Source organism: Megascapheus bottae, chromosome 27 (genome assembly GCF_031878675.1).
Source record: "Megascapheus bottae isolate mThoBot1 chromosome 27, mThoBot2.hap1, whole genome shotgun sequence".
NCBI lineage: Eukaryota > Metazoa > Chordata > Mammalia > Rodentia > Geomyidae > Megascapheus > Megascapheus bottae.
In genome coordinates this window covers 1,511,731-1,533,943 of record NC_143535.1, presented here as the reverse complement: position 1 = coordinate 1,533,943, position 22,213 = coordinate 1,511,731, and the positions used below count along the sequence as shown (strand labels likewise).

At 51.5% G+C, this 22,213-nt stretch overlaps 1 protein-coding gene across 1 annotated transcript in view; it reads right to left on the bottom strand.

The window, feature by feature from the left end:
* The window catches only part of Cntn5 (contactin 5), a 154,674-nt gene that overhangs the window by 16,046 nt on the left and 116,415 nt on the right, over positions 1 to 22,213 (bottom strand). The window contains exons 14-18 of the mRNA XM_090319231.1: positions 13,437 to 13,595; positions 12,010 to 12,159; positions 9,890 to 9,960; positions 9,535 to 9,769; positions 3,469 to 3,578 (exon numbers count right to left, since the gene is read on the bottom strand). Of these exons, the coding sequence (XP_090175357.1) occupies positions 3,469 to 3,578; positions 9,535 to 9,769; positions 9,890 to 9,960; positions 12,010 to 12,159; positions 13,437 to 13,595 (725 nt within the window). The remainder of the gene's footprint in view (positions 1 to 3,468; positions 3,579 to 9,534; positions 9,770 to 9,889; positions 9,961 to 12,009; positions 12,160 to 13,436; positions 13,596 to 22,213) is intronic.

Genomic DNA, 22,213 nt, shown 5'->3' with positions numbered 1-22,213 from the left:
CAGGGGTAGTGTGAGGTATACCCGCCTGGCCAAATTCTCACCAGACACCCGGCGAAGGGACAACTAGAATGAAAACACCTTTTCAGCCTGGGAGCCATGTCAGAGGTGACATCCTGTTGGACTCTCCATTCAGAGAGCCAGCCAACCTCTCTTGGTGGAAGTTGGAGCAGAGGGAAAATAAGAATTACAAGTGGACCTGGGGGAGCCCACCCTTCCTCCCCAGGTGCTCTTTGATCGAGTCCAAGCTCACTTTATGATGTCAGCATCACTCCCCCCAAGGCAGGCAGGGCCTGCTGAAAAGAGGAGCTGCAGACCAATCTCTCTGGTGAACACAGATGCAAAAGCTCTTCAATTAAATAACAGCCAACAGAACTCAGCAAGTGATCAAGTGATCAAGTAGGTTTCATCCCAGAGATGCAAGGCTGGTGTAGCATACGTGAATCAATTAATGTAATACTTCGCATCAAGGAGCCAAGCACAAGAACCAGGTGATCATGTCTGCAGATGCAGAAAAAACCTTTGACCAAAATCCAACATCCTTTCATGTTAAAAGCTCTGGAGAAACAAGAAAAAGAAGCAACGCATCTCAAAATAATAAAAGGCTATTTATGACAGAGCAACAGTCAATGTCATACTGAGCAGTGAAAAATGAAATCCTTTCCTCTAAAGTCAGGAACAAGGCATGTGGCCAATTTCTCCACTCTTCTTCCATATAGTGCTGGAATTCTTAGTCAGTCACATAGGGAAAGAAGTGGCACTGTCTCTCCTTACAGATGACATGATATTATATTTAAAGGACCCAAAAGTCTCAGTCCACAAGCTCCTAGACCTGGTCAATAACTGATGAAGTAGCAGGATACAAAATTAACCTTAAATCAGTAGCTTTTCTATATATTAACAACACATAAGCAGACAGGCAAATCGGGTTGGGGGGAGGAATAAAACTCCATTTGAATAGCCTCAAAAAAAATCCTAACCAAAGAAGCAAAATACCTTTCTAGCAAAAACTATAAAAATTGAAGAAATAAAAGATGACATCAGGAAATGGAAAAAACTTTCATGTTCAAGAATAGAGAGAACTAATCTTGAAAAAAGGGTCACACTGACAAAAATGATCTACAAATTCAATGCAATCCCCACCAAAATCCCGACGAAGGTCTTTGCTGAGATGGAGAAAATAATAAAAACTGCATATGGAATAACATTCAAATCAAGTGTAAGCAAAAAAAGTAACGTGAGTGGTATCACAGTCCTAGACCTCTACTGCAGAGCCGTAATAACAAAACCAGCTTGGTACTGGCCCGAAAACAGATCTGATGATCAATGGAATAGACTAGAAGACCCGGAAATAAAACCATATACTTGTAATTATCTGATATTTGATAAGGGAGCTGAAGATATAGAGTGGGAAAAGAAAAACCCAGCCTCTTCAATAACTGGTGCTGGGAAAACTGGGCATCCATATGCAAAAAGCAAAAGTGGACCTCTGGGTGTCACCATGCACCAGAGTCAACTCAAAGTGGATCAAAGACTTCAACATCAGACCCAAGACTTCAACACTACTGCAAGAGAGAGAAGGAGAAATGTTAGAACTCACAGGCATACACAGAGCCTTCAATAGAGTCCCAGGGGTACAACAGAGAGGAGAAACTTGAGAAATGGAATTATACCAAACTAAAAAGTTTCTGTACACAAAGGGCACAGTTACTAAACTAGGAAGACAGCCGACGGGACTGGAAAGGAATCCTCACCTGCAAGACCGAAGTCAAAGGCCTAATAATTAAAAGATACAGGAGCTCAAGAAACGAACCCCTTTGGAAGGTAATAAACCAATCACTCAATGGGCGAGGTAGCTAAGGAGAGACTTCTCAGGAGAGGAGTTGGAAGCGGTGAGGAAACCACTGAGGAATAGCCCTTATCCCTGGCCACAGAGGAAATGCACATCACAACAACTCTGAGACTCCATCCCACCCCAGTTAGACTGGCCATCACTGTGAATTTGAACAGCAGCAAATGTTGGCAGGGATGTGGGGAAAGGACCCGTATTGCACTGCTGGTGGGAGTGTAATCGAGTACCACCACTCTGGACGGCAGTCTGGAGGGTCCTTAAAGAAACGCAACCTAGGTCTCCCCTGCCGCACAGCCACAACAGCCTGGGCTTCTACTCCAAACACCACCGGGCAGGAGCCCATGCAGGCCCTGCTCACCCATGTTCACCGTGATGCTCCTCACAACACCCACGCCGTGGAAACAGCCCGGCCGCCCTACAGCAGATACGTGCATCCAGAACATTCACACAGCCATCGGAGGAACGTGTCATTTTCAGGGAAATGGGGGGACCTAGAAATAATCATGGTAAGTGAGGCAAGCCAAGCCCAGAGACACAAATGGTGCATGTTCTCTCTCATACGCAGAAGCTAGCTCCAAAATGCCCGGACCTGCTAAATTACACAGGATCCTGGGCATTCATACACAGGGAGCCCAGAGGAGGAAAGCCCAGAAAGGCCCAAGGCCTGTGTACATCTGATCAGACAAAATTGTTATCTAGGTGAACCCCAGGAAGTGAAAAAAGGAGGGTTTTTTCCTTTGCTGTCCTTTGTTTGCGTTTTGTCTTTGGAAATGTAAGGGGAGGCACAGCCATGGAGGGACAAAGGGGAGAAAAGTGCAGCACGGGTACCATGTGACTACGCTGAAAATGAACCGCGCGGCTCGCGGGAGGGATGGGAGAGAAAAAGTGGGAGAGGAAGGGAAGGTGACGTGATCCTGGAGGAAATGGACTCCTCGGCTAACTTACGTAGCTGTAATCACTTTGCTTTTAGTATTTTCACATACAAATTCCGAAGAAGTCACATTATAAATGCAGATAAGGCTTGGGACAGACGCGTTCTGTTCAGCCCTTCAGAAGGGATCTTTCAGGAGGCCGCCAGGCCAAGGCAGGAGTTACAGCTGGCGGCTGAGGGGGGGGCAGTGGCCTTGCTTCCAGGTTCACAGGTGGTCTCCTGTGTGGGGGAAAAGCCTCAGGCAAGTCGTTGACGCAGACCCTCACCACTGCCCCGCCAGTGCACCCCCTACACGTGTTTACAAACAGCAAGACGTGAGGCACCCGGACCCCCTGAGCCAACGGATCGCCGAGCTCCAACGCAAACGCGAGCATTCCACGTGAGAGGCAAATTAGCTACAGCAAGTGCAAAGGGACGACCGTTTCTACACATGCAAAGATACAAGGCACATTGTCCAGCCCGCCATCGGGACGCCAGTAAACCTCTACCGCGATTCCTAGTTTCTACAAAACGCAGCTTTGTCTCTTTTAAGAAATGCTTGTGCAGAGCTATGGCCTTGGGAGCGGGAGTCTGTGGGCACGGCTGCCCCCCCCTCCTGTCTCAGCCACATTTCCAAGCAATGTGGCTCTATGAGCGTCACCAAGCCAGCTCCGCGGCTGGTGCGGCAGACACGAGTCCTTCTTCCTACCTCAAATCCCTGCGGCCGCCCGAGGCTCTCTGCGAGGTGTCTCCAGGCCACGAGGATCTCTGACATGGACACACTTGTGGCCTGCACGTCCGTGGGGGCAGCGCTGGGCTCTGTGGAGGGAAAGGAGGGAAAAGCCACAGCTGTGACGAGGTGCTTCTATCAGAGAGGCACCTGTGACCCCCACGCATGAACTCCTTCCTGTCCTGTGACCTCCAGGTGTGAACTCCTTCCTGTCCTGTGACCCCCGTGCATGAATTCCTTCCTGTCCTGTGACCTCCAGGTGTGAACTCCTTCCTGTCCTGTGACCCCCGTGCATGAATTCCTTCCTGTCTTGTGACCTCCAGGTGTGCACTCCTTCCTGTCCTGTGACCTCTAGGTGTGAACCCCTTCCTGTCCTGTGACCTCCAGGTGTGAACTCCTTCCTGTCCTGTGACCCCCCACGCATGAATTCCTTCCTGTCCTGTGACCTCCAGGTGTGAACTCCTTCCTGTCCTGTGACCCCCCATGCATGAACTCCTTCCTGTCCTGTGACCTCCAGGTGTGAACTCCTTTCTGTCCTGTGACCCCCCCATGCATGAATTCCTTCCTGTCCTGTGACCTCCAGGTGTGAACTCCTTCCTGTCTTGTGACCTCCAGGTGTGAACTCCTTCCTGTCCTGTGACCCCCGTGCATGAATTCCTTCCTGTCTTGTGACCTCCAGGTGTGAACTCCTTCCTGTCCTGTGACCTCCAGGTGTGAACTCCTTCCTGACTCATTCTGAAACCGAGTACGGCATAGTTATGGAGAACAGGAGAAAAAAGGATCATCTCGCTTAGTCTCTGAGGAGGGATGGAGTCTCACAGATGCCATGACAATGGCCAACCACGTCGCGCACATGCGTACTTGTCTTTGGGTCACTCGGGACATTTCTGGCGCTGCTGCATGACCTTAGACGATCTTGCAGTGTCTTGCAGTGAGCAGAAGGATGCACTATGCAGTCAAGCTCCACTACTTCTTAGTTGACTAGAATCTGACCAGTTCCTTCTGACATGGATTGACTGCTATGTGGTGTTCAATCCATGGATATATTTCTTCTGCAATACTTCATTCACAGGAAGAGTTTAAGGCAGGTGCAGTGGCTCTAGCCTCTAATCTAGCCACTGGGAGGTGGATGGAGGCCAACATGGGCCTAGAAGTTCCCAGCTCTGATTGTAACCAAGGCCTGGGTGGACGGAGCACGGCTGTAAATCAGGCTACGGGGCTGGGGAGGAAGCACCCTGGACAGGGAGGTGCAGGTAGGGGGCAGGACTCAAGTCCACACCAGCCCCGCTTACACGCGGCTGGGCAGGGAGGCTCCCGCTTACAAAGCCAGACCCTACTTAGAAAAGATAAACAGTGCAAAAGGGGCTGGAGGAATGGTTCAAGTGGTAGAGCACCAACTACCCATACAGTGCCTACCTAGCCAAATGTGGGGCCCTGACTTCAATCCCCAAATACCTCCTACATAAGTTCGATTGCCTATTTCATTTTGGTAATGCAGTCTACCTCCTTTTCTCACCTGTAACATGAGAGTAAAAAATATCTCAGGGCTTGGATGCTGTTCCCGAGCTTTTGTGCTCAAGGCTGGTGCTTTGCCACTTGCGCCACAATCCTACTTTGGCATTTTGACACCTACTTGGAGCTGAGTTCCATAGACTTTCCTGCCTGGCTTGACTGTGATCCTCAGATCTCAGCCTCCTGAGCAGCTAGGATTTCAGGTGTGAGCCACCAGCGGCTGGCTTACCGTACAGATTTTTAACATAGCCCAAACTGGAATATTACATTTATTTAATATTATAGTTACACGAAAAATGCACCCACACAAAGGATCACATCAATACTGCTCTATTTACTCTCTGTGGGCACAAAGAGTAAATTCCATTCAATTTCTGATGTTCCAACCCCAAAGCCAAGTTCCCATGCCGCTGCCGGAGTGTGCTGTGGATATGTGAAGGGCACGCGCTGACTTTTATGACTGGTGTGGTGAACAGGAGCGCTCCTGAGGACCCGGGCCCTGGGCCCAGAAATGCCTGCCCGTTTGCTCTTATCCTGGGGTGACCTTTCACACTGTTTTTCCTTCATACACAATGTCTGAGTGCATCCGTCAAGAAGTGTATTTTGTTGGCGATTGCACGCTATGTGAGCAACGACGTATTTCTAACGCTGACATGGCTGAGCCGTAACAAACACATGTGAAATGAAATGGCAGAAGAAAGGCCATCTATCAGGTCAAACAGTTTCATATAAACTCTATTACAAACCTCTTATCATTGGGAAAAGTTCAGGTCAATCTGCTGAAATCTTCGCTCTGTTTTGTTTTTTACTTTTTCCCTTTTGGATTCAGGGAATCATGTGGAGGGAGAGAATTTGAAATAAGATTTTTTTCAAGGTATTATGACAGCCATGAAGAAGATCGTAAGCATTTCCTGAGGTCTTTCCTTCCATAGCAGAAGTCAGCCCCACACCCGCTGGGATGCTTTTGTGAATTTTTAATTGGGAAATACCAGCCTTGAACAGCAACCCTTTGCTACAAGTGAGAGCCACAGAACGTTGTTTCAAAGCTATGTATTTGTACCAACCAAGCAACAATTTTCTTTTGGTAAAACCCTCATAAAACCAGTGGTTACAATCATGTCAACTCAAAGTGCTTGGGTAAATTCACATTAATCTTCTCACCAGAGCCCATGTTAATTCCTGCCACGGAACACATTGTGATTTCTCATTCTGTCACCCTTTGAATAGACTGTATGCTTTTCTTTTGCTCAGTAATTTCTCTCCTTTCACATTCCAGTACTCTATTATTTGTGTATCTACCCAATTAAAAATGCATTTGAAGAAAGGCTTCTTGCTGTATTTCCCCCCTAGAATTGTGAGTAGCCAGCTAATCTAGTTCTTTTTTTTTCCATTGTTAATTTACTAGGAGTTTAAACTCTTGGTTTTTGTGAGCAAGGATTCCGAGATGTGTGGCGAGCACAGATCCATCCCTATGGTTTAGAATGTGGTTTATTTCCATGGCCGCCACCCTTTGGAGACATTTGTTCTTCCGTCACTGCTTCTCTTTAGAATGAATGCATTGCAGAGTTCTATATTCCTGGAGCAATTATATCTCCATCACGGAAGATTGCTGGGGGGGATAAATAATTTCAGAAGCATGAACAGGTGGCGTGGAAGACACCGAGATGAACTCACCCAGAGAGATCACCTGGCCAAGACTGCCACTCATTCCTTGCATTTTGTAATAATTTCCTAGCTTACCTTAATCCTACTAGCTCAGATTCAGCTCAGATCTGGCGAATGTCTTCTGAAAGCAGGGTTTTAATTTGAGCTCCGGTAGCCTGTGTGCAGGGGATAATTGCATATTGTTTTCTTCAAATGAAGAGAGATGCTTGGACTTAATAAATATAAAAGTAGCCCATTTTTTCATCCATATAAGGCAAAGCAATAAGAACCTAGAACAGGCCAGAGCACCTCACAAATAACTCTTTCAACCTATAATTAATATTATTGAACTTGTGTCTGTTTTTCCATTAGGAGAAGGTAATTGAATGTTCCGTTTCTTCTCAGCCAGCGTTAGAGTAACAGAATCAAGAAGGATGTAGGTTTCACTGTGATGTGTTTCTAGATTCAGGAAAGTGAGACTGTGCCTGTGGTTTGGTATTTTTTTCAACGACTCATTTTTAAAATCAGTTTTGCGAGGCTTTTGTATTTCGTTTGTTGTTTTTGCTCTGTAGTGCAGGCTGGCCTCCAACTCCCAATCCTCGCTGCACCCCCTCCCAGATGCTGGGATTGCAGGTACACACGACCTCATACACCGGGTGAGTCTTGAGGGCTTTGAGGGACTTCTCCTTGGTGCTCTGCCAGGTTTCCTTATGGTGGCTTGGCCTGGCATGGCCTGGTGTGGTATGAGTGGCCAGGGCTCCTCGGGCCTTGTGGTGCGATTGTGGTGTGGCTGCCGTCTGCTCTGGTGGTGCATCTGGATCTGAGCGCTCCGGTGGCCATTTGCTGAAGAACAACCATGAGAGAGAGGCCGACTGCTGATCCAGAGCCTCCCCAGAGGGGGACGGCCAGCGTTCACAGCCAGGAGCACACCCACCGTGGACTCTGCCAGCTTATTAGAGTTCCTTAGTTTACTGGAGGCTGTGGTTGTTTCAAGGAACAGTTTAATCTTCAAATGGCCCCTTTTTTCAAGTAAAGCAAAATTCCAAGTGTTAAAGAGATGCTTGCTTTCCCTTTTTGTTGTACAGCAGACGTTGATGGGCTGGGGCGAGGCCCAAGGGGTAAAGTCTGCTGGGCAAGCACTGGGCGCCTGTTCCACCAGAAACAACAATATCAAAACCAACCTTTTGACCTTTTATTGTTGTCAACTGGAACGACTGTTGGGAAGAATGCTTCAGAATACAGAACAGATTAACGAACTTTACTGTTAGGTTCACGAGGCCTTCTCTCAAATCCTCCACTGTGAGCCCAGAGGACTGAGCAGTGCTGGCACGTGACCCACACTGAACCTGAAGCTCCAAACCTGCAGGTTTCATTAACGAGAAACGCCAAATGCGAGTGTGACGTTCACTCTCAGAACAAAGGCAGACTCTACCCCAACTTGGTTTGCCTGGGATCTTTTCATATGTTAGTTGACAAAAATAAATGAAGTGTTCCTGGGGGATTCCCTACAGCAACAGCCTCCATGTCTCCGAAAGAACACGTATTTCCTTTCCAGCTTGAAAGAGAAATCTCCAAAGGCAGCCATTTCAAGTTTAAAGGAACACCGTGTATCAAAGGCACCTGGCTGCTGCCTCGATTAACTTCAAAGCAACGTTGACAAGGGGCTCACAAAGCTGGCTTCCTCAGTCTGCTCCGCCATTGCTCTGGAAAACTCTCCACTGCCCTCCTCAGCGCAGCGCCTGGCCTGTGGCCCCGGGGATTGGGAACTAGGCCGAATCGATTTTGAAGCAACTGGAACATGTACTTCCTGAATGAAAGGTGCAGTGCAAAGCAGCAATTCCGCGTGACAAATGACAACAGGTGACAGAAGGTGTCTTCACCGCGTGCGGCCCTGGCGGGCAGTGCAGGCGCGGGGCGGTGCCCACGACTGAACTCAGCCTGGCTGTTACGGGCCTGCCCTGGGTGGCACGAGCCCGGTGCCCCAGCCTCAGGGACACTCATCTTTCCAGAGAGCACACCGGGGAGGGGAAGTCTGCAACCTGGAGGGAAGGGCGCTCTGGCTCCTCACCACCCAGCGCCACTGCGCGCTTGGCTTTCCTGCCAGGTGTTATTGGTTGTGCTCTCTTCCTTGCGTTTGAGCTCAGGGCCTTGAGCTTGCTGGGCAGGTGCTCCACTGCTGGGCTGCTCCCCCAGGCCTGTGTTTTTGAGGTGGGGCCTTGGCCCCTGCCTGCCGGGTTCAGGCTTCCTCTGTGGACTGCAGTGCTGGAGCAGATCTGCGGCCTTCCCAGGGGCCAGGGTTCCCGCTCGCTCCTGTGCCTTCCACGGCCTCCACGCCTGCTTCAGACACCCAGGTCCACCTCGCGGGTCTCCGCGGCCCGCGCGTCTCTTCCTGCTCACTGCCAGGGCGTGGAGAGAGGCGGACGGAAGCCCCGCCAGGCGCAGCCCCGCGCTGGGCGCCGCGCTCGCTGGCCTCGCGGACACCCACTTCACGGGAGACCGTGTGCTCGGCAAAGCGGAGGCGCGGTGGAGCGCCATGCCGAGCCGGGCCGGCCGCGCTGCGGGCCGGGGCTGGGGCTGCGCACGGCGGCGGCCCGGGGAGACGGCGACCGAGACCCGGCGTGCGCCGCCAGCTCGGGCCACGAGTGCGGGAAGTGGGCGGGCGGTGTGGTTCGAGCGGAAGCACGCCTGCCCGCACCCCTCTCCCGGGGGAGCGCCGCTGGGGCGGGCAGCGGACGGCGAGGGCGCGGGGCGCGGGGCGCGGGGCGCGGGGGGAGGAGCGCGGGGCGCGGAGAGGAGCGCGGGGCCGGGGCGCGGGGACCAGGGCGCGGGGCGGGACGCGAGGCGCGGGGCGCGGGGCCGGGGCGCGGCGGCGGCGGCGGCGGGGCTGACCTCCTTCTGCCGAGCGGATGAGCACGATGGGGCTGAAGGGCCCGTCGCCCCGGTTGTTGTAGACGCCCACCTTGACCTCGAAGGGCGTCCGCGGCGGCACGCTCTCGTCGCGGTAGATGAACTGCGCCGCCTCCGCCGACGTCACCATCTTCTCCTTCCAGCCGCGCGTCCCGTTGGGTCGGAAGGCCACGATGTAGCCGAAGCCGTCCCCGTTCTGGAACTCCTCGGACACGGGCTGCGGGCGCGGGAGGGAGAGGGAGGGAGGGGGGAGGAAGAGAGAGGTTCACCGCGGTCCGCGCCCTGGGAGGGAGGGAGGGAGCCGCCCGCCCTCCTCTCCCCCGCCCTCCGTCCTCACCTCCCAGGCGATGACCAGCTCGCGCCTCCGGCCGCTGCGTCCGCTCACGTTGGTGGGCGCCGTCCTGGGCACTGGAGAGGGGGGGACGCCGCCGTCAGCAGCCGCGCCGCCCGCCTTCGGGGGAAGCCCAGGCCGGGGCGCGGAGGCGGGGGGGGGGGGAGCGGCCCCGGAGGGGGGGAGCGGCCCTCGGAACCCTCCCCGCGGCCCCGGCCCCCCTCCCCGCGGCCCTCGGAACCCTCCCCGCGGCCCCGGCCCCCCTCCCCCGCGGCCCCGGCCCCCCTCCCCACGGCCCTGGCCCCCCCTCCCCGCGGTCCCCGGCCCCCCTCCCCGCGGTCCCCGACGCGCTTCCCCGCGGCCCCGGCCCCCCTCCCCGCGGTCCCCGACGCGCCTCCCCGCGGCCCCCCTCCCCACGGCCCCGGTCCCCCTCCCCTCTGCCCCAGCCCGCCGCGCTGCCACACCCAGGCCGGCCCAGGACCCGAGCCGCGGAGCAGCGCTGGCCCGAGCGCTGCCGCTCGTTCAGAGGACGCTGAGACTCCGGACCACGCGTCCACCGGCGCGGCCTCGGCATGACCGGCAGACGGTCACGCGGGGCAATGGACACCGAATGTCCATGGGGCGAGAAATGACCCACCCAGGGGAATTCCCCTCGGTCCTGGGCGCCACACACCAGCCTGGGTGGCTCCTCTCCTCACACGCCGCCCTCCCGCTGGCTTCGCCTTCACCAAGCCTCCCATCCACACTCAGAACGCACCAGATCCTTCAGTGCAGTCCACTGCCTGGTCACACTGCCCGGGGCCCTTATCCCCACCAAGAGTCCACATGTCACACGTGGTCCCTTATCCCCACCAGGAATCCACATGTCACACTGCCCGGGGCCCCTTAACCTCACTAAGAATCCTCAAGGGACGGGATCCCTGCCACCCCGTCCTGACCTTAGGCAGGACGAGCAGGGCGCGGCCCACCGATGGACTGAGTTTCTAGTCAGTGGTCGTGGATGTCTGGGACTTAGGCTCCTCTAATAAACAGCACAACTTGAAGAGGTTTCAATATTTAAAAGTGAGACACCCTCTCTCCTAAGAGCTCCTCTCAGTTTTCAAAGCCCAGGCATCCATGAGCAGGGGCGCCTACTCTAAAGTGCACTTTGGGGAGGCAGAGTGTCACAAGCCGGGGAGCCCGGGGGTGTGGTGTCCCCTTGAATCTGTGCCACCCAAGCAAGCCCACGGAGAACCAGACACACGGCTCAGCAGCGAGTGCGTCTGGATGTGTGAGCTGCCATGGGCGCCCGGCTCTGGGAGTGGCAGAAGCAGACAAAACCTGCTAAATGCAGCACCGAATGCAACTTAGCTTAACATTCTAAAATGCGTCTCTCATACTGTTGGTTTCTCTTCAGATTGTGTAAATCTCCTTTTACTAAAATGCTTCTCAGCAGCCCTAACAGGTTCTGCTAGAAAAAGTTTAAAAAGGATTATTCATCCCAAACGGATTATTTATGTGTCAAATGAATATTTATCAAGACCTTCTGAATTAGGTAGCAATCTTTGTCTTTGTTGAAACACAATTAACAGTATGCAAAGCAGGGCGGTGCTTTTCAGAGAAGATAAGAGCTGGCACCACACGAGTGTCTCTGTTTCAGTATCTCCACGGCGAGCTATGACAGCAGAGCTGACCAACCTGTTACGCTCTTAATTAATGAACACCTGCACATAATGAAAACCCGGCCGGTTTTTATGGATGAATGAAAATCCAACCAAGCAATTAATGTTCAATTTAAAACTCACACTATTGAAAAGCTGAAGAAACAACCTCCAGGAGATAAATGAGGAAAGCAGGAAAACTGGGTTCCCCGTGGGTGAATATTTTGTAATGTATTTAGGATATGTTATCTTTTATTTCTTGGGAATTTAATTTTTACATGAACAATAGGAAATCCGAGTCATGATATGTTAATGTGACAAATTGCCGTTTGAGATTCTTTTTCTCCCTGTTTAAAAAGGCCAAATGTGGTCTACACAATTGTTCTGATAGTTTCCTTGAACGACTATAGGACACTGTCAATCGGGCTCGGCTAATTCTGGGCCGTTCCCGTGGCTGTGCGGGGCGGGGGGGGGGGGTACGCTCACCTGCCTCGCTGGTGCGGATGACCCGGGACGGGGCGCTGGGGTCTCCCGTCCCGATGCGGTTGATAGCCACCACTCGGAATTCGTACTCCACCCAGGGGCTGAGGCCCACGGCCATGGCGGACTCCATGTCGCCGGTGATGACTTCGGGGACTGAGGAGAGGATGGGGTGTGAGCGGGGCGTGCAGGGATCGTGGGTGCTACGGGAGCTGTTCGTTGCCTCGGTGTCACCTGCCCCTGGCACTCGTCCTGTGGACGATGCCCTGATCACCTTCCCACCTCTCGGCCGCAGGTGAAAGGCCGGGCACTGCACGGGAAGTCACCGGAGCAGCAGACATACCTCATACCTTGGCAGTTCCAAGCCACACATTAAGAACATACTAGTTAAAAAAGAAAACTCCACGGCTGTGGGGCTCAGGGGAGTCTTGAATCTCTCCTTGGCGTAGCTTGTGCACTGACCACATTTCTGCTTCTATCAGAACGTGAAGGCTTTGTCACTACGACCACTGCCTGGCCACCACTCTGGCGTGGCCTCCGGGATGCTGTGAGCTGCATCTCTCGCTCCCTCGTGGGGCCGGAGTGGGATGTGATGGGGAGGCTGAGTGTGCAGGCTTGGGTGTGAGACACACCTGAGCACTGGGACACCCTGGGGGTGGAGGGCAAGCTCTTTGAGGACGCTTTCTGGCAGGGGTGTTGTGGCACGAGTGGAAGGGAGCGTGGCTGCCCACAGGGCATCCTTTAGCTGAGCCCACAGCCCAGCATGGGAAATGGGGTCCACTTCCTGGCTGCCTGAGCTGTGGCTGTAAAGTCTGGGCCAGAGGCCAGGGGCGTGTTGCCATGCTTTCTGTATGTGCCCTGCTCACCAGCTCTGCCATTTCCTGGGTCTGCAGTGGGAAGGTAAGAGTACAGGGCAACGAGGTCAAGGCTGCCATTTCATACATGCAACAAGGCCCCGCCCAGAATGCTGGAGCCACAGCCCCACACGCTAAACTGGGATTATAGCTGCGCTCACATGGACACACATTGTCTCTCCAGATCCTTCTACCCAGGAAGTCTGCTCAGAGCCATTCATCTAAGGAACTCATGGGCCGCTCCAGGGCCACAAAACTGGTTGTCTTGTGGTTGAACTCTGAGGCTCAATTGCTGGTCAGTGAGGCCCAGTCCCCACATGCTGGGCCACGGGCGGGGTGACCCCTCCTGCAGAGCCTGCAGAGCAGGGCAACTTCCTTTCCTAACTGTGACGGGGTGGGCAGCTCCCCACTCGCCAGGCTCAGCCTGTGGGGCTGGGGTTGGGTCCACATGGCTCTTCCCAGGACGGGTGATCATGACATGGCTCAACGTCCCCAAAGCACAGGGTCTTTCCTGGAAACAAGGGCGGGAGGAAGGGGGAGGGGGAGAGGGCATACCCACCCGGCAGGCTCGGCTCTCACCTGTGCTCACTGTCTGCCAGCCCAGGGAGAAGGGGCTGCGGGCCTGCAGGCTGTAGGAGGACACGGGGCTGTGGTTGTCAGTGGCCGGGCTCCAGGACAGCGTGGCCGTGCTCTCGGTGATCTCCTCCACGATGACCACCCCGGGCGGACCCGGGGGCCCTGCAGGGAGAGGTGAGGGCAGAGGTCAGCATTGGCCACCCGGGGCGCCTGAGGGGAGGGTCAGGGGCGGCCAGCCGGCGGCACCCGGGTCCAGCAGCGGAAGCTGACCGCGGGGAGTGGAGGGCCTGCTGGCTTCTGGCAGGTGGGGGCCTTGATTATTGATTGCATATCTTTCTAACTCTGTGCCCAGTCGACCACCGTTGAGCACGGCGTTACGTGGGGAGTCAGTGAACGCACGGCAGTGCATCTCAGCTCAGGGAGGGCTCGGCCGGCAGCCAACGTAACCAGCCTGGCACAGGGCGCCAGCGCACAGAGCTCAGGTCTGCCTGAAAGCTGGGTGCACAGCCTTGAGGGCACCCCGTCCCCAAGCCAAGGTCCCATGGGGGTGCAGGAGACTCCCCAAGATGACCGACACGAATGAGCTCTCCCAGAAGCGAGGCATGCATGCCGGCTGAGAGGAGGCCCAGGGGTGCTGCTACCTCTTGATTTGCCATTGAGGGGAGGCTGGGAACTCTGGTGGCTTCTTCTCGCCTGGCCATGAAGGAGGGGAACAGAAGAGTGAGGACTAACTCACGTGGACTGCATGGGAAAAAAGCACAACCAGGGGCCGGGAGTCTGGCCTAGTGGTAGAGTGCTTGCCTAGCACTAGACCTGGGTTTGATTCCTTGGCACCACATACATAGAAAAAAGCTGGAAGTGGTGCTGAGGCTCAAGTGGTAGAGCTCTAGTCTTGAGGAAGTCCAAGGACAGTGCTCAGGCCCTGAGCTCAAGCCCAGGACTGCCCCCCCTCAAAAAAACCCACAACCATAGTTGAGAAGTTGTTATTCCTAAAAGAATGGTCAAAGACCCTTGAAAACTGCAAAGTACCAACAACTTTCCTATTGACATTTTTCTTTTCCGTGATATACCTAATTCAAATGGCGTTAATGCTTTCCTTTCTTAAAAAAATTGTAATTAATAGAAGGGTTGCATTATATTATTTCACAAACTTTCTCAGTTTTTGTCCCCATTTCCCACCCCCCACCCCCTCTCCCATCTTGTTTTCCCCCCTTACCTATCCTATTTCAAATAAACAAATAAACATATATACAGTATATCAGATAACGAGGTTAGGTGCTGTAACAATATGAGATAACCAAGGGACAATAAAAGAGATAAGAAATAACATAGTACATTAAGAGCAATGATCACACATTATATGGTTCTTGTTTCTATATCCTAGAGGTCCTTTCATTTAGCCTCATCCTATATGGCCTTATGTATCTAAGTTTTGCCCTATTGTAAACCTCTGTTGAATGAGAAATTCCACCTTGCAATACATTACGCTATTAACTTCTGACGTGGTCCTTATGTGGAAATCATTCTCCCCACCAGGAGAGAGGTGGATGGGAAGGCTGCAGGGCAGGTCCCAAGACCCTGCACCAAGCCGTACTGGAAACAGTTTTCTCACCTATGGGCCAAGTCATTTTTCTATCATAAATATGAAAGATGTTCCACAAACAGACTAGTGTGATTTTTTAAAACATGATAGGATAATTTACTTCTTAAGATAACCACAATTTTCAGTTATAATAAAGTTAAAAATGCTTAGATATTATTAGCTTTGGTGCCCCACTGTTCTGTTCATGTGTTAAACACTGTGCTGGCCACAGTTAACGTGTGCAGCCCTGTTTAGAAGTGGGCTACAGCCATGTGTGAACAGAAGTTCACCCAGGGGCCTCGTGGCTCGTGGCCAGGCAGCCCCACTCTCTGCAGCCCAGGGGTAAGATGGAACCCCCGCACACCTCCAATGCCGCTGCACAGATTCCACATCGGCGGTGGGTGGTCAGGAGGCTTCAGGGTCACCACACGCCTTGGGGGGTGACGGTTCAGGGGTCATTGCAGGGCCCTTGGGCCACTGTGGGCCTTCTGGGGGTGCAGGGCTGGGACCCCCCCACCAGGGCTGGGTGCCCTCAGGCTCTGTAGGGAGGGATTTCACCTCCGCTCCCCATCCTGTGCCCTCACAATGACACCTATGAATATACGCCATCTTTAGCTTGCATTTATTCAATTTATTTTCATTTTAATTTCAGGAAGGTTCCTGCTGTTTCTAACAGACATTTTCAGAGGAACAGGTAACACTGGAGATTAAAAATATAAACAAAAGCCATATAATGAATGATTGTTGTCCTTAATGTACTATGTTATCTCTCATCTCTTTTGCTGTCCCTTGGTTATCTCATATTGTTACAGTATCTCACTTTGTTACCTGATATATCGGATATATTTGTATTTGGTTATTTGAAATTGGATAGGGAAGAGGGTAAACAAGATGATGGATGGGGATGGGGGGGAGGGAAATGGGGACCAAGACATGTGAAAGGGTATCAATGTATGTGAATTAATGCACCATCTATCTGGCAAATATCATGTAACCCTTCTATTAATTACAATAAAAATATATGAAAAAAGTTTAAAAAAATAAATAAAAATATTGCATGCATCTTCAAATTGTTTAAAGATGAATTGTGTGAGTATATATATATATATTTTTTTCTTTTTTTTGCCAATCTACAAATTTGAGCTCAGGGCCTGGGGGCTGTCCCTGAGCTTCTTTTGCTCAATAGCACTCTACCATTTTAGCCACAGAGCCACTTCTCGTGTTTTCGAGTGGTTAATTGGAGATTAGAGTCTCACAGACTTTCCTGCCTGGGTTGGCTTTGAACCTTGATCCTCAGATCTCAGACCTCTGAGTAGCTAGGAGCACGTGGGTGAGCCACTGTTGACTGGCTGAAGGGAAACTCTGATACCAAACACGCCAGGTTCTTCTATGTCAGGTCAGTTTTTCTGGCTGCCTGCACTGCTGGAGAAGCCTTGGGACCAGACAGCAGGGAACACCCCAGGGCGGCCGCCTGCCTTAGATTCATGCAGACAAGGGAGCTCCGTCATGCAGAGCGCCCCTTTGTGGTTTTATGGGCTTGTTTACTCATCCCATCAGAGGGCCCTTTCCTTTCTCGGCTCCTCCTGGTGGGGCGCGTTCTCTCTATCCCTCTTGCAGGTTCTGAGGGACAGAGGACTAAAAACCCAACAGCTGACTAATGCATATTAGCTAGTTTGTTTTTGAGCTTTTCCCCTTTAGAATGATGGTGAGTTCTTTTTCAGTATTCTTATTTTTATACAGGGAAATATCACCTTCTTGTTTCAGATAATGGGGTGTGAACTTAGGGCCTCTTACGTGCATGGCTGGAGCTCTACCACTCCAGGGACTTGTACCTCAGCTTCCTGAGAAGTTAGGCCTCCGATCCCGCCCTGGCCTAGGGTGGATTCCCAGGCCAGCCACACCCAGCTCCCTATCAGCCTGCATCTTTCTTGATCTCCTTACCAGCCTCCAGGTCCCTCCTAAAGCCGAATTGCTTTCTTAGAAGGTGTGGTGCCTGTTTATGAACCTAACTTGAGTACCTAACCTTTCCTAAAGCTTCCAATCCCATAAGGAAAATGGACTCTCACTGGAGCTGCTCAAGGACAGAGTTCTAATGAATTTTTTAAAAGCAATTTTGCTCTCAGTCAATCTGGCAAAGCTCAGCATTTATTGTATCTCTGTCTTCCTCGTCATGCCATCTGCCTAGCACCTGTGCACCCTGGATTTTTAGCACCACACATTTTACATGGTTCCAGCTCCTTTTCCTTACCAAACCCCTGCTACTGCTCTGTTTCGCTCCATTCTCTGTCTTTCAGGCATGTGTTATCCTGTGTATTTCTTCTTCCCAGTTGAAATCCCAAATGAGGCCTATTTTCTAAAATTCTCACAACTATTTTATCTACAACCTTCATCAAAATGTAGGTGTAAGATTTGAGGTGCTGGAATTACACTTGTAAACGTTCCACTATCGTATTCCAGGTGCCTAGTACGTGGTAATGCATTTGAAATAAATAACAGAATTATTTTTTGGTAGCTTAAAGGGTTAGTATAGCTGTTGGCTTACTATTTGCACACGTTTTAAACTTAAATATGAATAAAGTGATATATACGGTATTACAAAACCCTACATAACGGTATTCTGAAAGAGGACCTTAAGTGAGTATACTCAAAAACAGGATGCTCATCATGCAGCCTCCTGTCCTTGTTAAATGCCACTAATTACACATCCACCTGTCTGTGGTGCACTTCTGAACAAAAGGAAGAAGCTGTTAGAGCTTTTCAAACTTAGATGAGCAATAGCATTTCTGGCATCTCTGTAAAAAGAATGCAGATTTTTTGAGCTCTATCAAAGAGCTACTGAGTTTCAACTTCTGTGATTAGTGCCCCAGCACCTGCATTTTATACAAGATGCCTGGGAGATTTTTTATGCACACCCGACTTCAAGGGGAAAAAAAAAGATCTAAAGAAGAGACTTGGACGGGAAATGGGAAAGTCTTATTCCAGCCCCAGTACTTGGATATATGAGCTCTGAGGCTTTGGGCAAGTTTCTGAGCCTCATCAGGCCTCGATTTCCCTGCATGTGGAGTGGGGTGAGGGGAGCCCACCCGGGGGCAGCGGCGTCCGGCCATGGGGCCCCTGCTTCCTACGCCAGCACCGCTACACCTGGCGGGAGGCTCCTTACTCAGCAGCCCCAGTGCTGCATTCCTGTCAATTACAGCACGAGTCCCTGTACCACACCCGAGTTCACCCATGTGACAGTGGCCTGGAAAACAAAAGAACTGCTATCATTGGCCCAGTCTGCAAACTTGCATCCTAGTGTCCACACACACGCAGGAAACCGAAAGCATTGGAAGGCTGGCAGTGCCCAGTCCAGCTTTCAAGTGGAAGGCGTGGCTCAGGGTCCCCTGCCCACAGGAAAACTACGTCTGAGAACATCAGGGAAGTCATTCTCCTAAGGAGCGGCACAGACCTCCCGAGTCCACCCCGACGGGCACGCGTGTCCCGAGCATTCTCGTGCTGTGTAGACTGCACCGCCAGCTCAGCCCGGCCTGAGAACCAGGGACCTGGCTGAACCCAGACTTGGAGGCACAGCTGTCAGTCCATGGGGCTGCACCCTCCCCCGTCTCTGCCAGCTGTGGGTTCAGGACCCTGGACAGCGCTGGTGGGGCAGGGGGCAGCATTACGCTGATGGACCCGGCTCTGGAGTCAGGACCTGGCCTTGGCCAGCGTAAGCAGAGACAGTTCAGGCGTCTTCTGTGTGGATGAGCCAGGGCTCACTTAGTCTCTGCTTCCCCTGGCATCGGCCTATCTCCTAGAGAATGGCTCTGGGGTAAGTTCACAGGGTGAGGACAGAGTGGAGAGAGGGAGCTACATGGCGCTTGCCAAAGAAGTGGAGACAAATGCTCGACCAGCTGAAAACCTGCACCCTCTCCTCGTCACCAGAACCAACGGCTCTGTGTTCTCCGAGCTCATCTGAGGTTAGGCTTTCAATGACTGGTGACGGGAGCCTACTGGATCACAGGGCTAGAGAAGACTCTCTTGACCTGGAAAGGATAAAACTGGGAACAACCCCTTATCCTTCCTGAGTTATAACAGCATGAATAACCTGAGAATGCCTCTAATTAGTGCACATAGTTTTGATAGCAAAACTGAGACATGAGAAACCACCTGGGAAAGCCGACGCCACAGCGGGTCCACCAGAAACAACCAGGCAATTACAGACGACATGCAGGGGATTATTGGAGAGACTTAAAAGTTTCCTACAAGACAATAGAACAACCATTTCCAGAGACAGACTCTGAGACATAGCATCACAAACAATGCAGCCCTATGGCCAGAAATTTCAATTTAGTAGTGAATTCTGAACCAACAGCAAAAGAACTTCATTTTACAAAACCAGGATGCAACAGTCTGCATGTTTCTCATTGCTATAATCATTAAAAAGAAACCCAAAAACACCGGGAAAGAGGTGGGATCACAGAGTTGGTTTCCATGTAAGGAGGAAAACAAAGCGCTATGCTTGGTGGCGTTGAAAGGTGAGGGCTGGAGACTGGAGAGCTGAGGCTCACAGCAGCCTGACTCCAGTAAACCTCACAGTTCACAGAAAACAAAGCTGGAGAGATGCTGAGGTGGGAGGAGCAGGTTTTCCAGTGAAAATTCCAAGGAACCAGTTGCTCTGATGGAAAAGGTGACTCTTGTAAACAAACAGCCATGCTGAAGCTTCTCTTCAGACATTCAGGCTCAGAGCACTGGTGGACTTCTCTCGAGTTCTCCCAGTTAGTTTTACCCATATAACTCTGCGTAGCCAGAGTCTAGCTGTGGAATATTCATTGCTATTTGGTTTTTTATTAGTTAGATCAGTATCTCCTGATTAGCATGTGCTAGGTATGCGAGCCCTGAAGAATGAGGAGCGGTGGATGGATATGGAACATTCTGGGGGACTTAGAATTGGGACTAGTGAGCCAGACACTGCTGGCTCACACCTGCCAGCCAAGCTGCTTAGGAGACTGAGATCTAAGGATTGCAGTTCTAAGCCAGCCAGGGAAAGCAAAGACTGTGAGACTGTCTCCAGTAAACCACTCAAAAAAAATCCAGAAGTAGAGTTGAACCTCTAGCTATGGTAGGGTACTAGCCTTGAGCAAAAATGCTCAAAGACAATGTCAAGGTCCTGAATTCAAGCCCTAAGAAAGAAAGGCAAAGGGAGTGGCTACCATCAAAGAGATCTGCGGAAAGCTTTGCAGCTGCATTCTTCACGAGTATCTTCCCTTTCTCCTCCTCTGGCCATGTGTCATTGTTATTTGCACCTGAAGTGTTTATTTGCCATTGCAAGACTCTCCAGAGCATTATGTTGACAATGTTTACTTAAATGTTTATTTGTGTATTCCTTTTTCAAATACCAACAATCCTGGTCAATTATGAGAAACTTCAGGTAAATGAACCCGCAATTTCTAGCAGTGAATTCGGCATCTGTATTTAATGCAGTTTTATATGAGTTGAAGTTGTACACACATTAGTCCAGCAGAAAAGCTAGACTATGCATCCACTGCAGACGGTCTTTCTGAAATGGAATAAAGATAGTTGAGGGTCTCCTGTGCAAACGGCCAGGGAATTCAAAAGTTCTTGTTCAAAACTTTAAGCGACCCAAGGCTATACCAAAACTCCTCTTTGAAGCGACTGTTACATAAACTCTGAGAAGAGAGGAGTCCAGAAATCCTGGGACAACTCCTTACGCAATGAGATGCTGAACTAAAGACACAACGTTCCACGTTTCCCCAGCCTGGCCACTGAGTGGGCCACTCTGAGCTGCCGATGGAGAAGGGAGGACACGTGCCAGGCAGTCACCTGAAATGGAGAAGGGGAGGACACATGCCAGGCGGTCACCTGAAACAGAGAAGGGGAGGACACACGCCAGGCGGTCACCTGAAACAGAGAAGGGGAGGACACGTGCCTGGCGGTCACCTGCACCTGCTCTGTCCCTCAATTCTACTGGCCACTGGTTTTCTCAGACGTCCCATGATCCCGTGTCCTGGGATCACTGTTTCCGAGGAAGTCAAATGCAGCCTTCACAATGTTATGGACAACACGAACACAGGGGCCACTTTCCTTTGTACATTTTCTTTTTTTTTTTTAATCTGAAGTATAAATTGGGAATTGCCATTTATTTAGATTTTCTTTCACGATTTTTTTGGGAAATGTTCCTGAGCTTTCCCCTTGGGAGTCTGGATGTTTCGAGATCACAGACGTGAGCAAAAGCAGGCAGTCAAGGGTTTGGGGCTAATTTCCCATTTCATTTAACCCGGAGGCCACCGTGGGCTTGGGGGGGGGATCACTCCTATGTGTGTAGGCTCGGGAGGGGATCGTGGACACAAACAGAGAAGGCGCTGTCCTGCTGGTTCCTCAAGGGTTGCAGGCTCTTCCTCTGCAGGTTTTGTTGCGTGACTGCAGGATGGACTGCAGGATGGAGGTTTGCCACCATGCCGTGTTCTGTTTGACCTCGGCAGGTGAAAGGTCGTCACAGGTGGAGGTGGACTGGTGGCACCGCCTGGCTCCTTGGGGATCAGAGACTGCACTCAGGGGACGTTCTAGACAGAGCAGGCCCACAGGTTGGCTAACTCCTGCCCTGCTGCTATCAGGAACGGGTGCAGGCAGAGCCTGCCTGGCGGCCTCTTCTGTTGGTGGGGCGTGGTCTGTACTGCTTGTTACCATGCCTTAGGTTGTGTGAGCACCACATGCTCTGATTTGCAGGCACATCCAGGTCCGGTGATCATGCCTTGGCAAGCATGGTAAGGGAATTTTACTCACAGCGGGTTGACTCCTTGAGCTGGCGTAAGAGAAATAATCACACAAACCAACAACCCCCGAACAAAACATGTAATTAAAATAGACTTATTTTATGCCACAGTTTTCTGTGATTAATGAACACTTAACCAAATCAGACTGCTGACAAGCAAGATGCCGGCACTTCGACATAGATGATTAACTTGGGTGATTTGCAAAAATAGTCTCTTCTTTCAGATTTTGCACTTTTGACCTAGAATGTTTTCAGACTGGAGACATAATTCTGGAAGCACCTGCATGTTTTCCACCTATTTTATGAGACTGTTACTTTGGAATATTCACACTACTTGTGACTGCAACAGAGCGTATGTACTAAGTGCCACCTTCCCCCAGACATGTCTTCTGGTGACTGTGACTTTCCTTGAGAATGGAGAGATGCTCA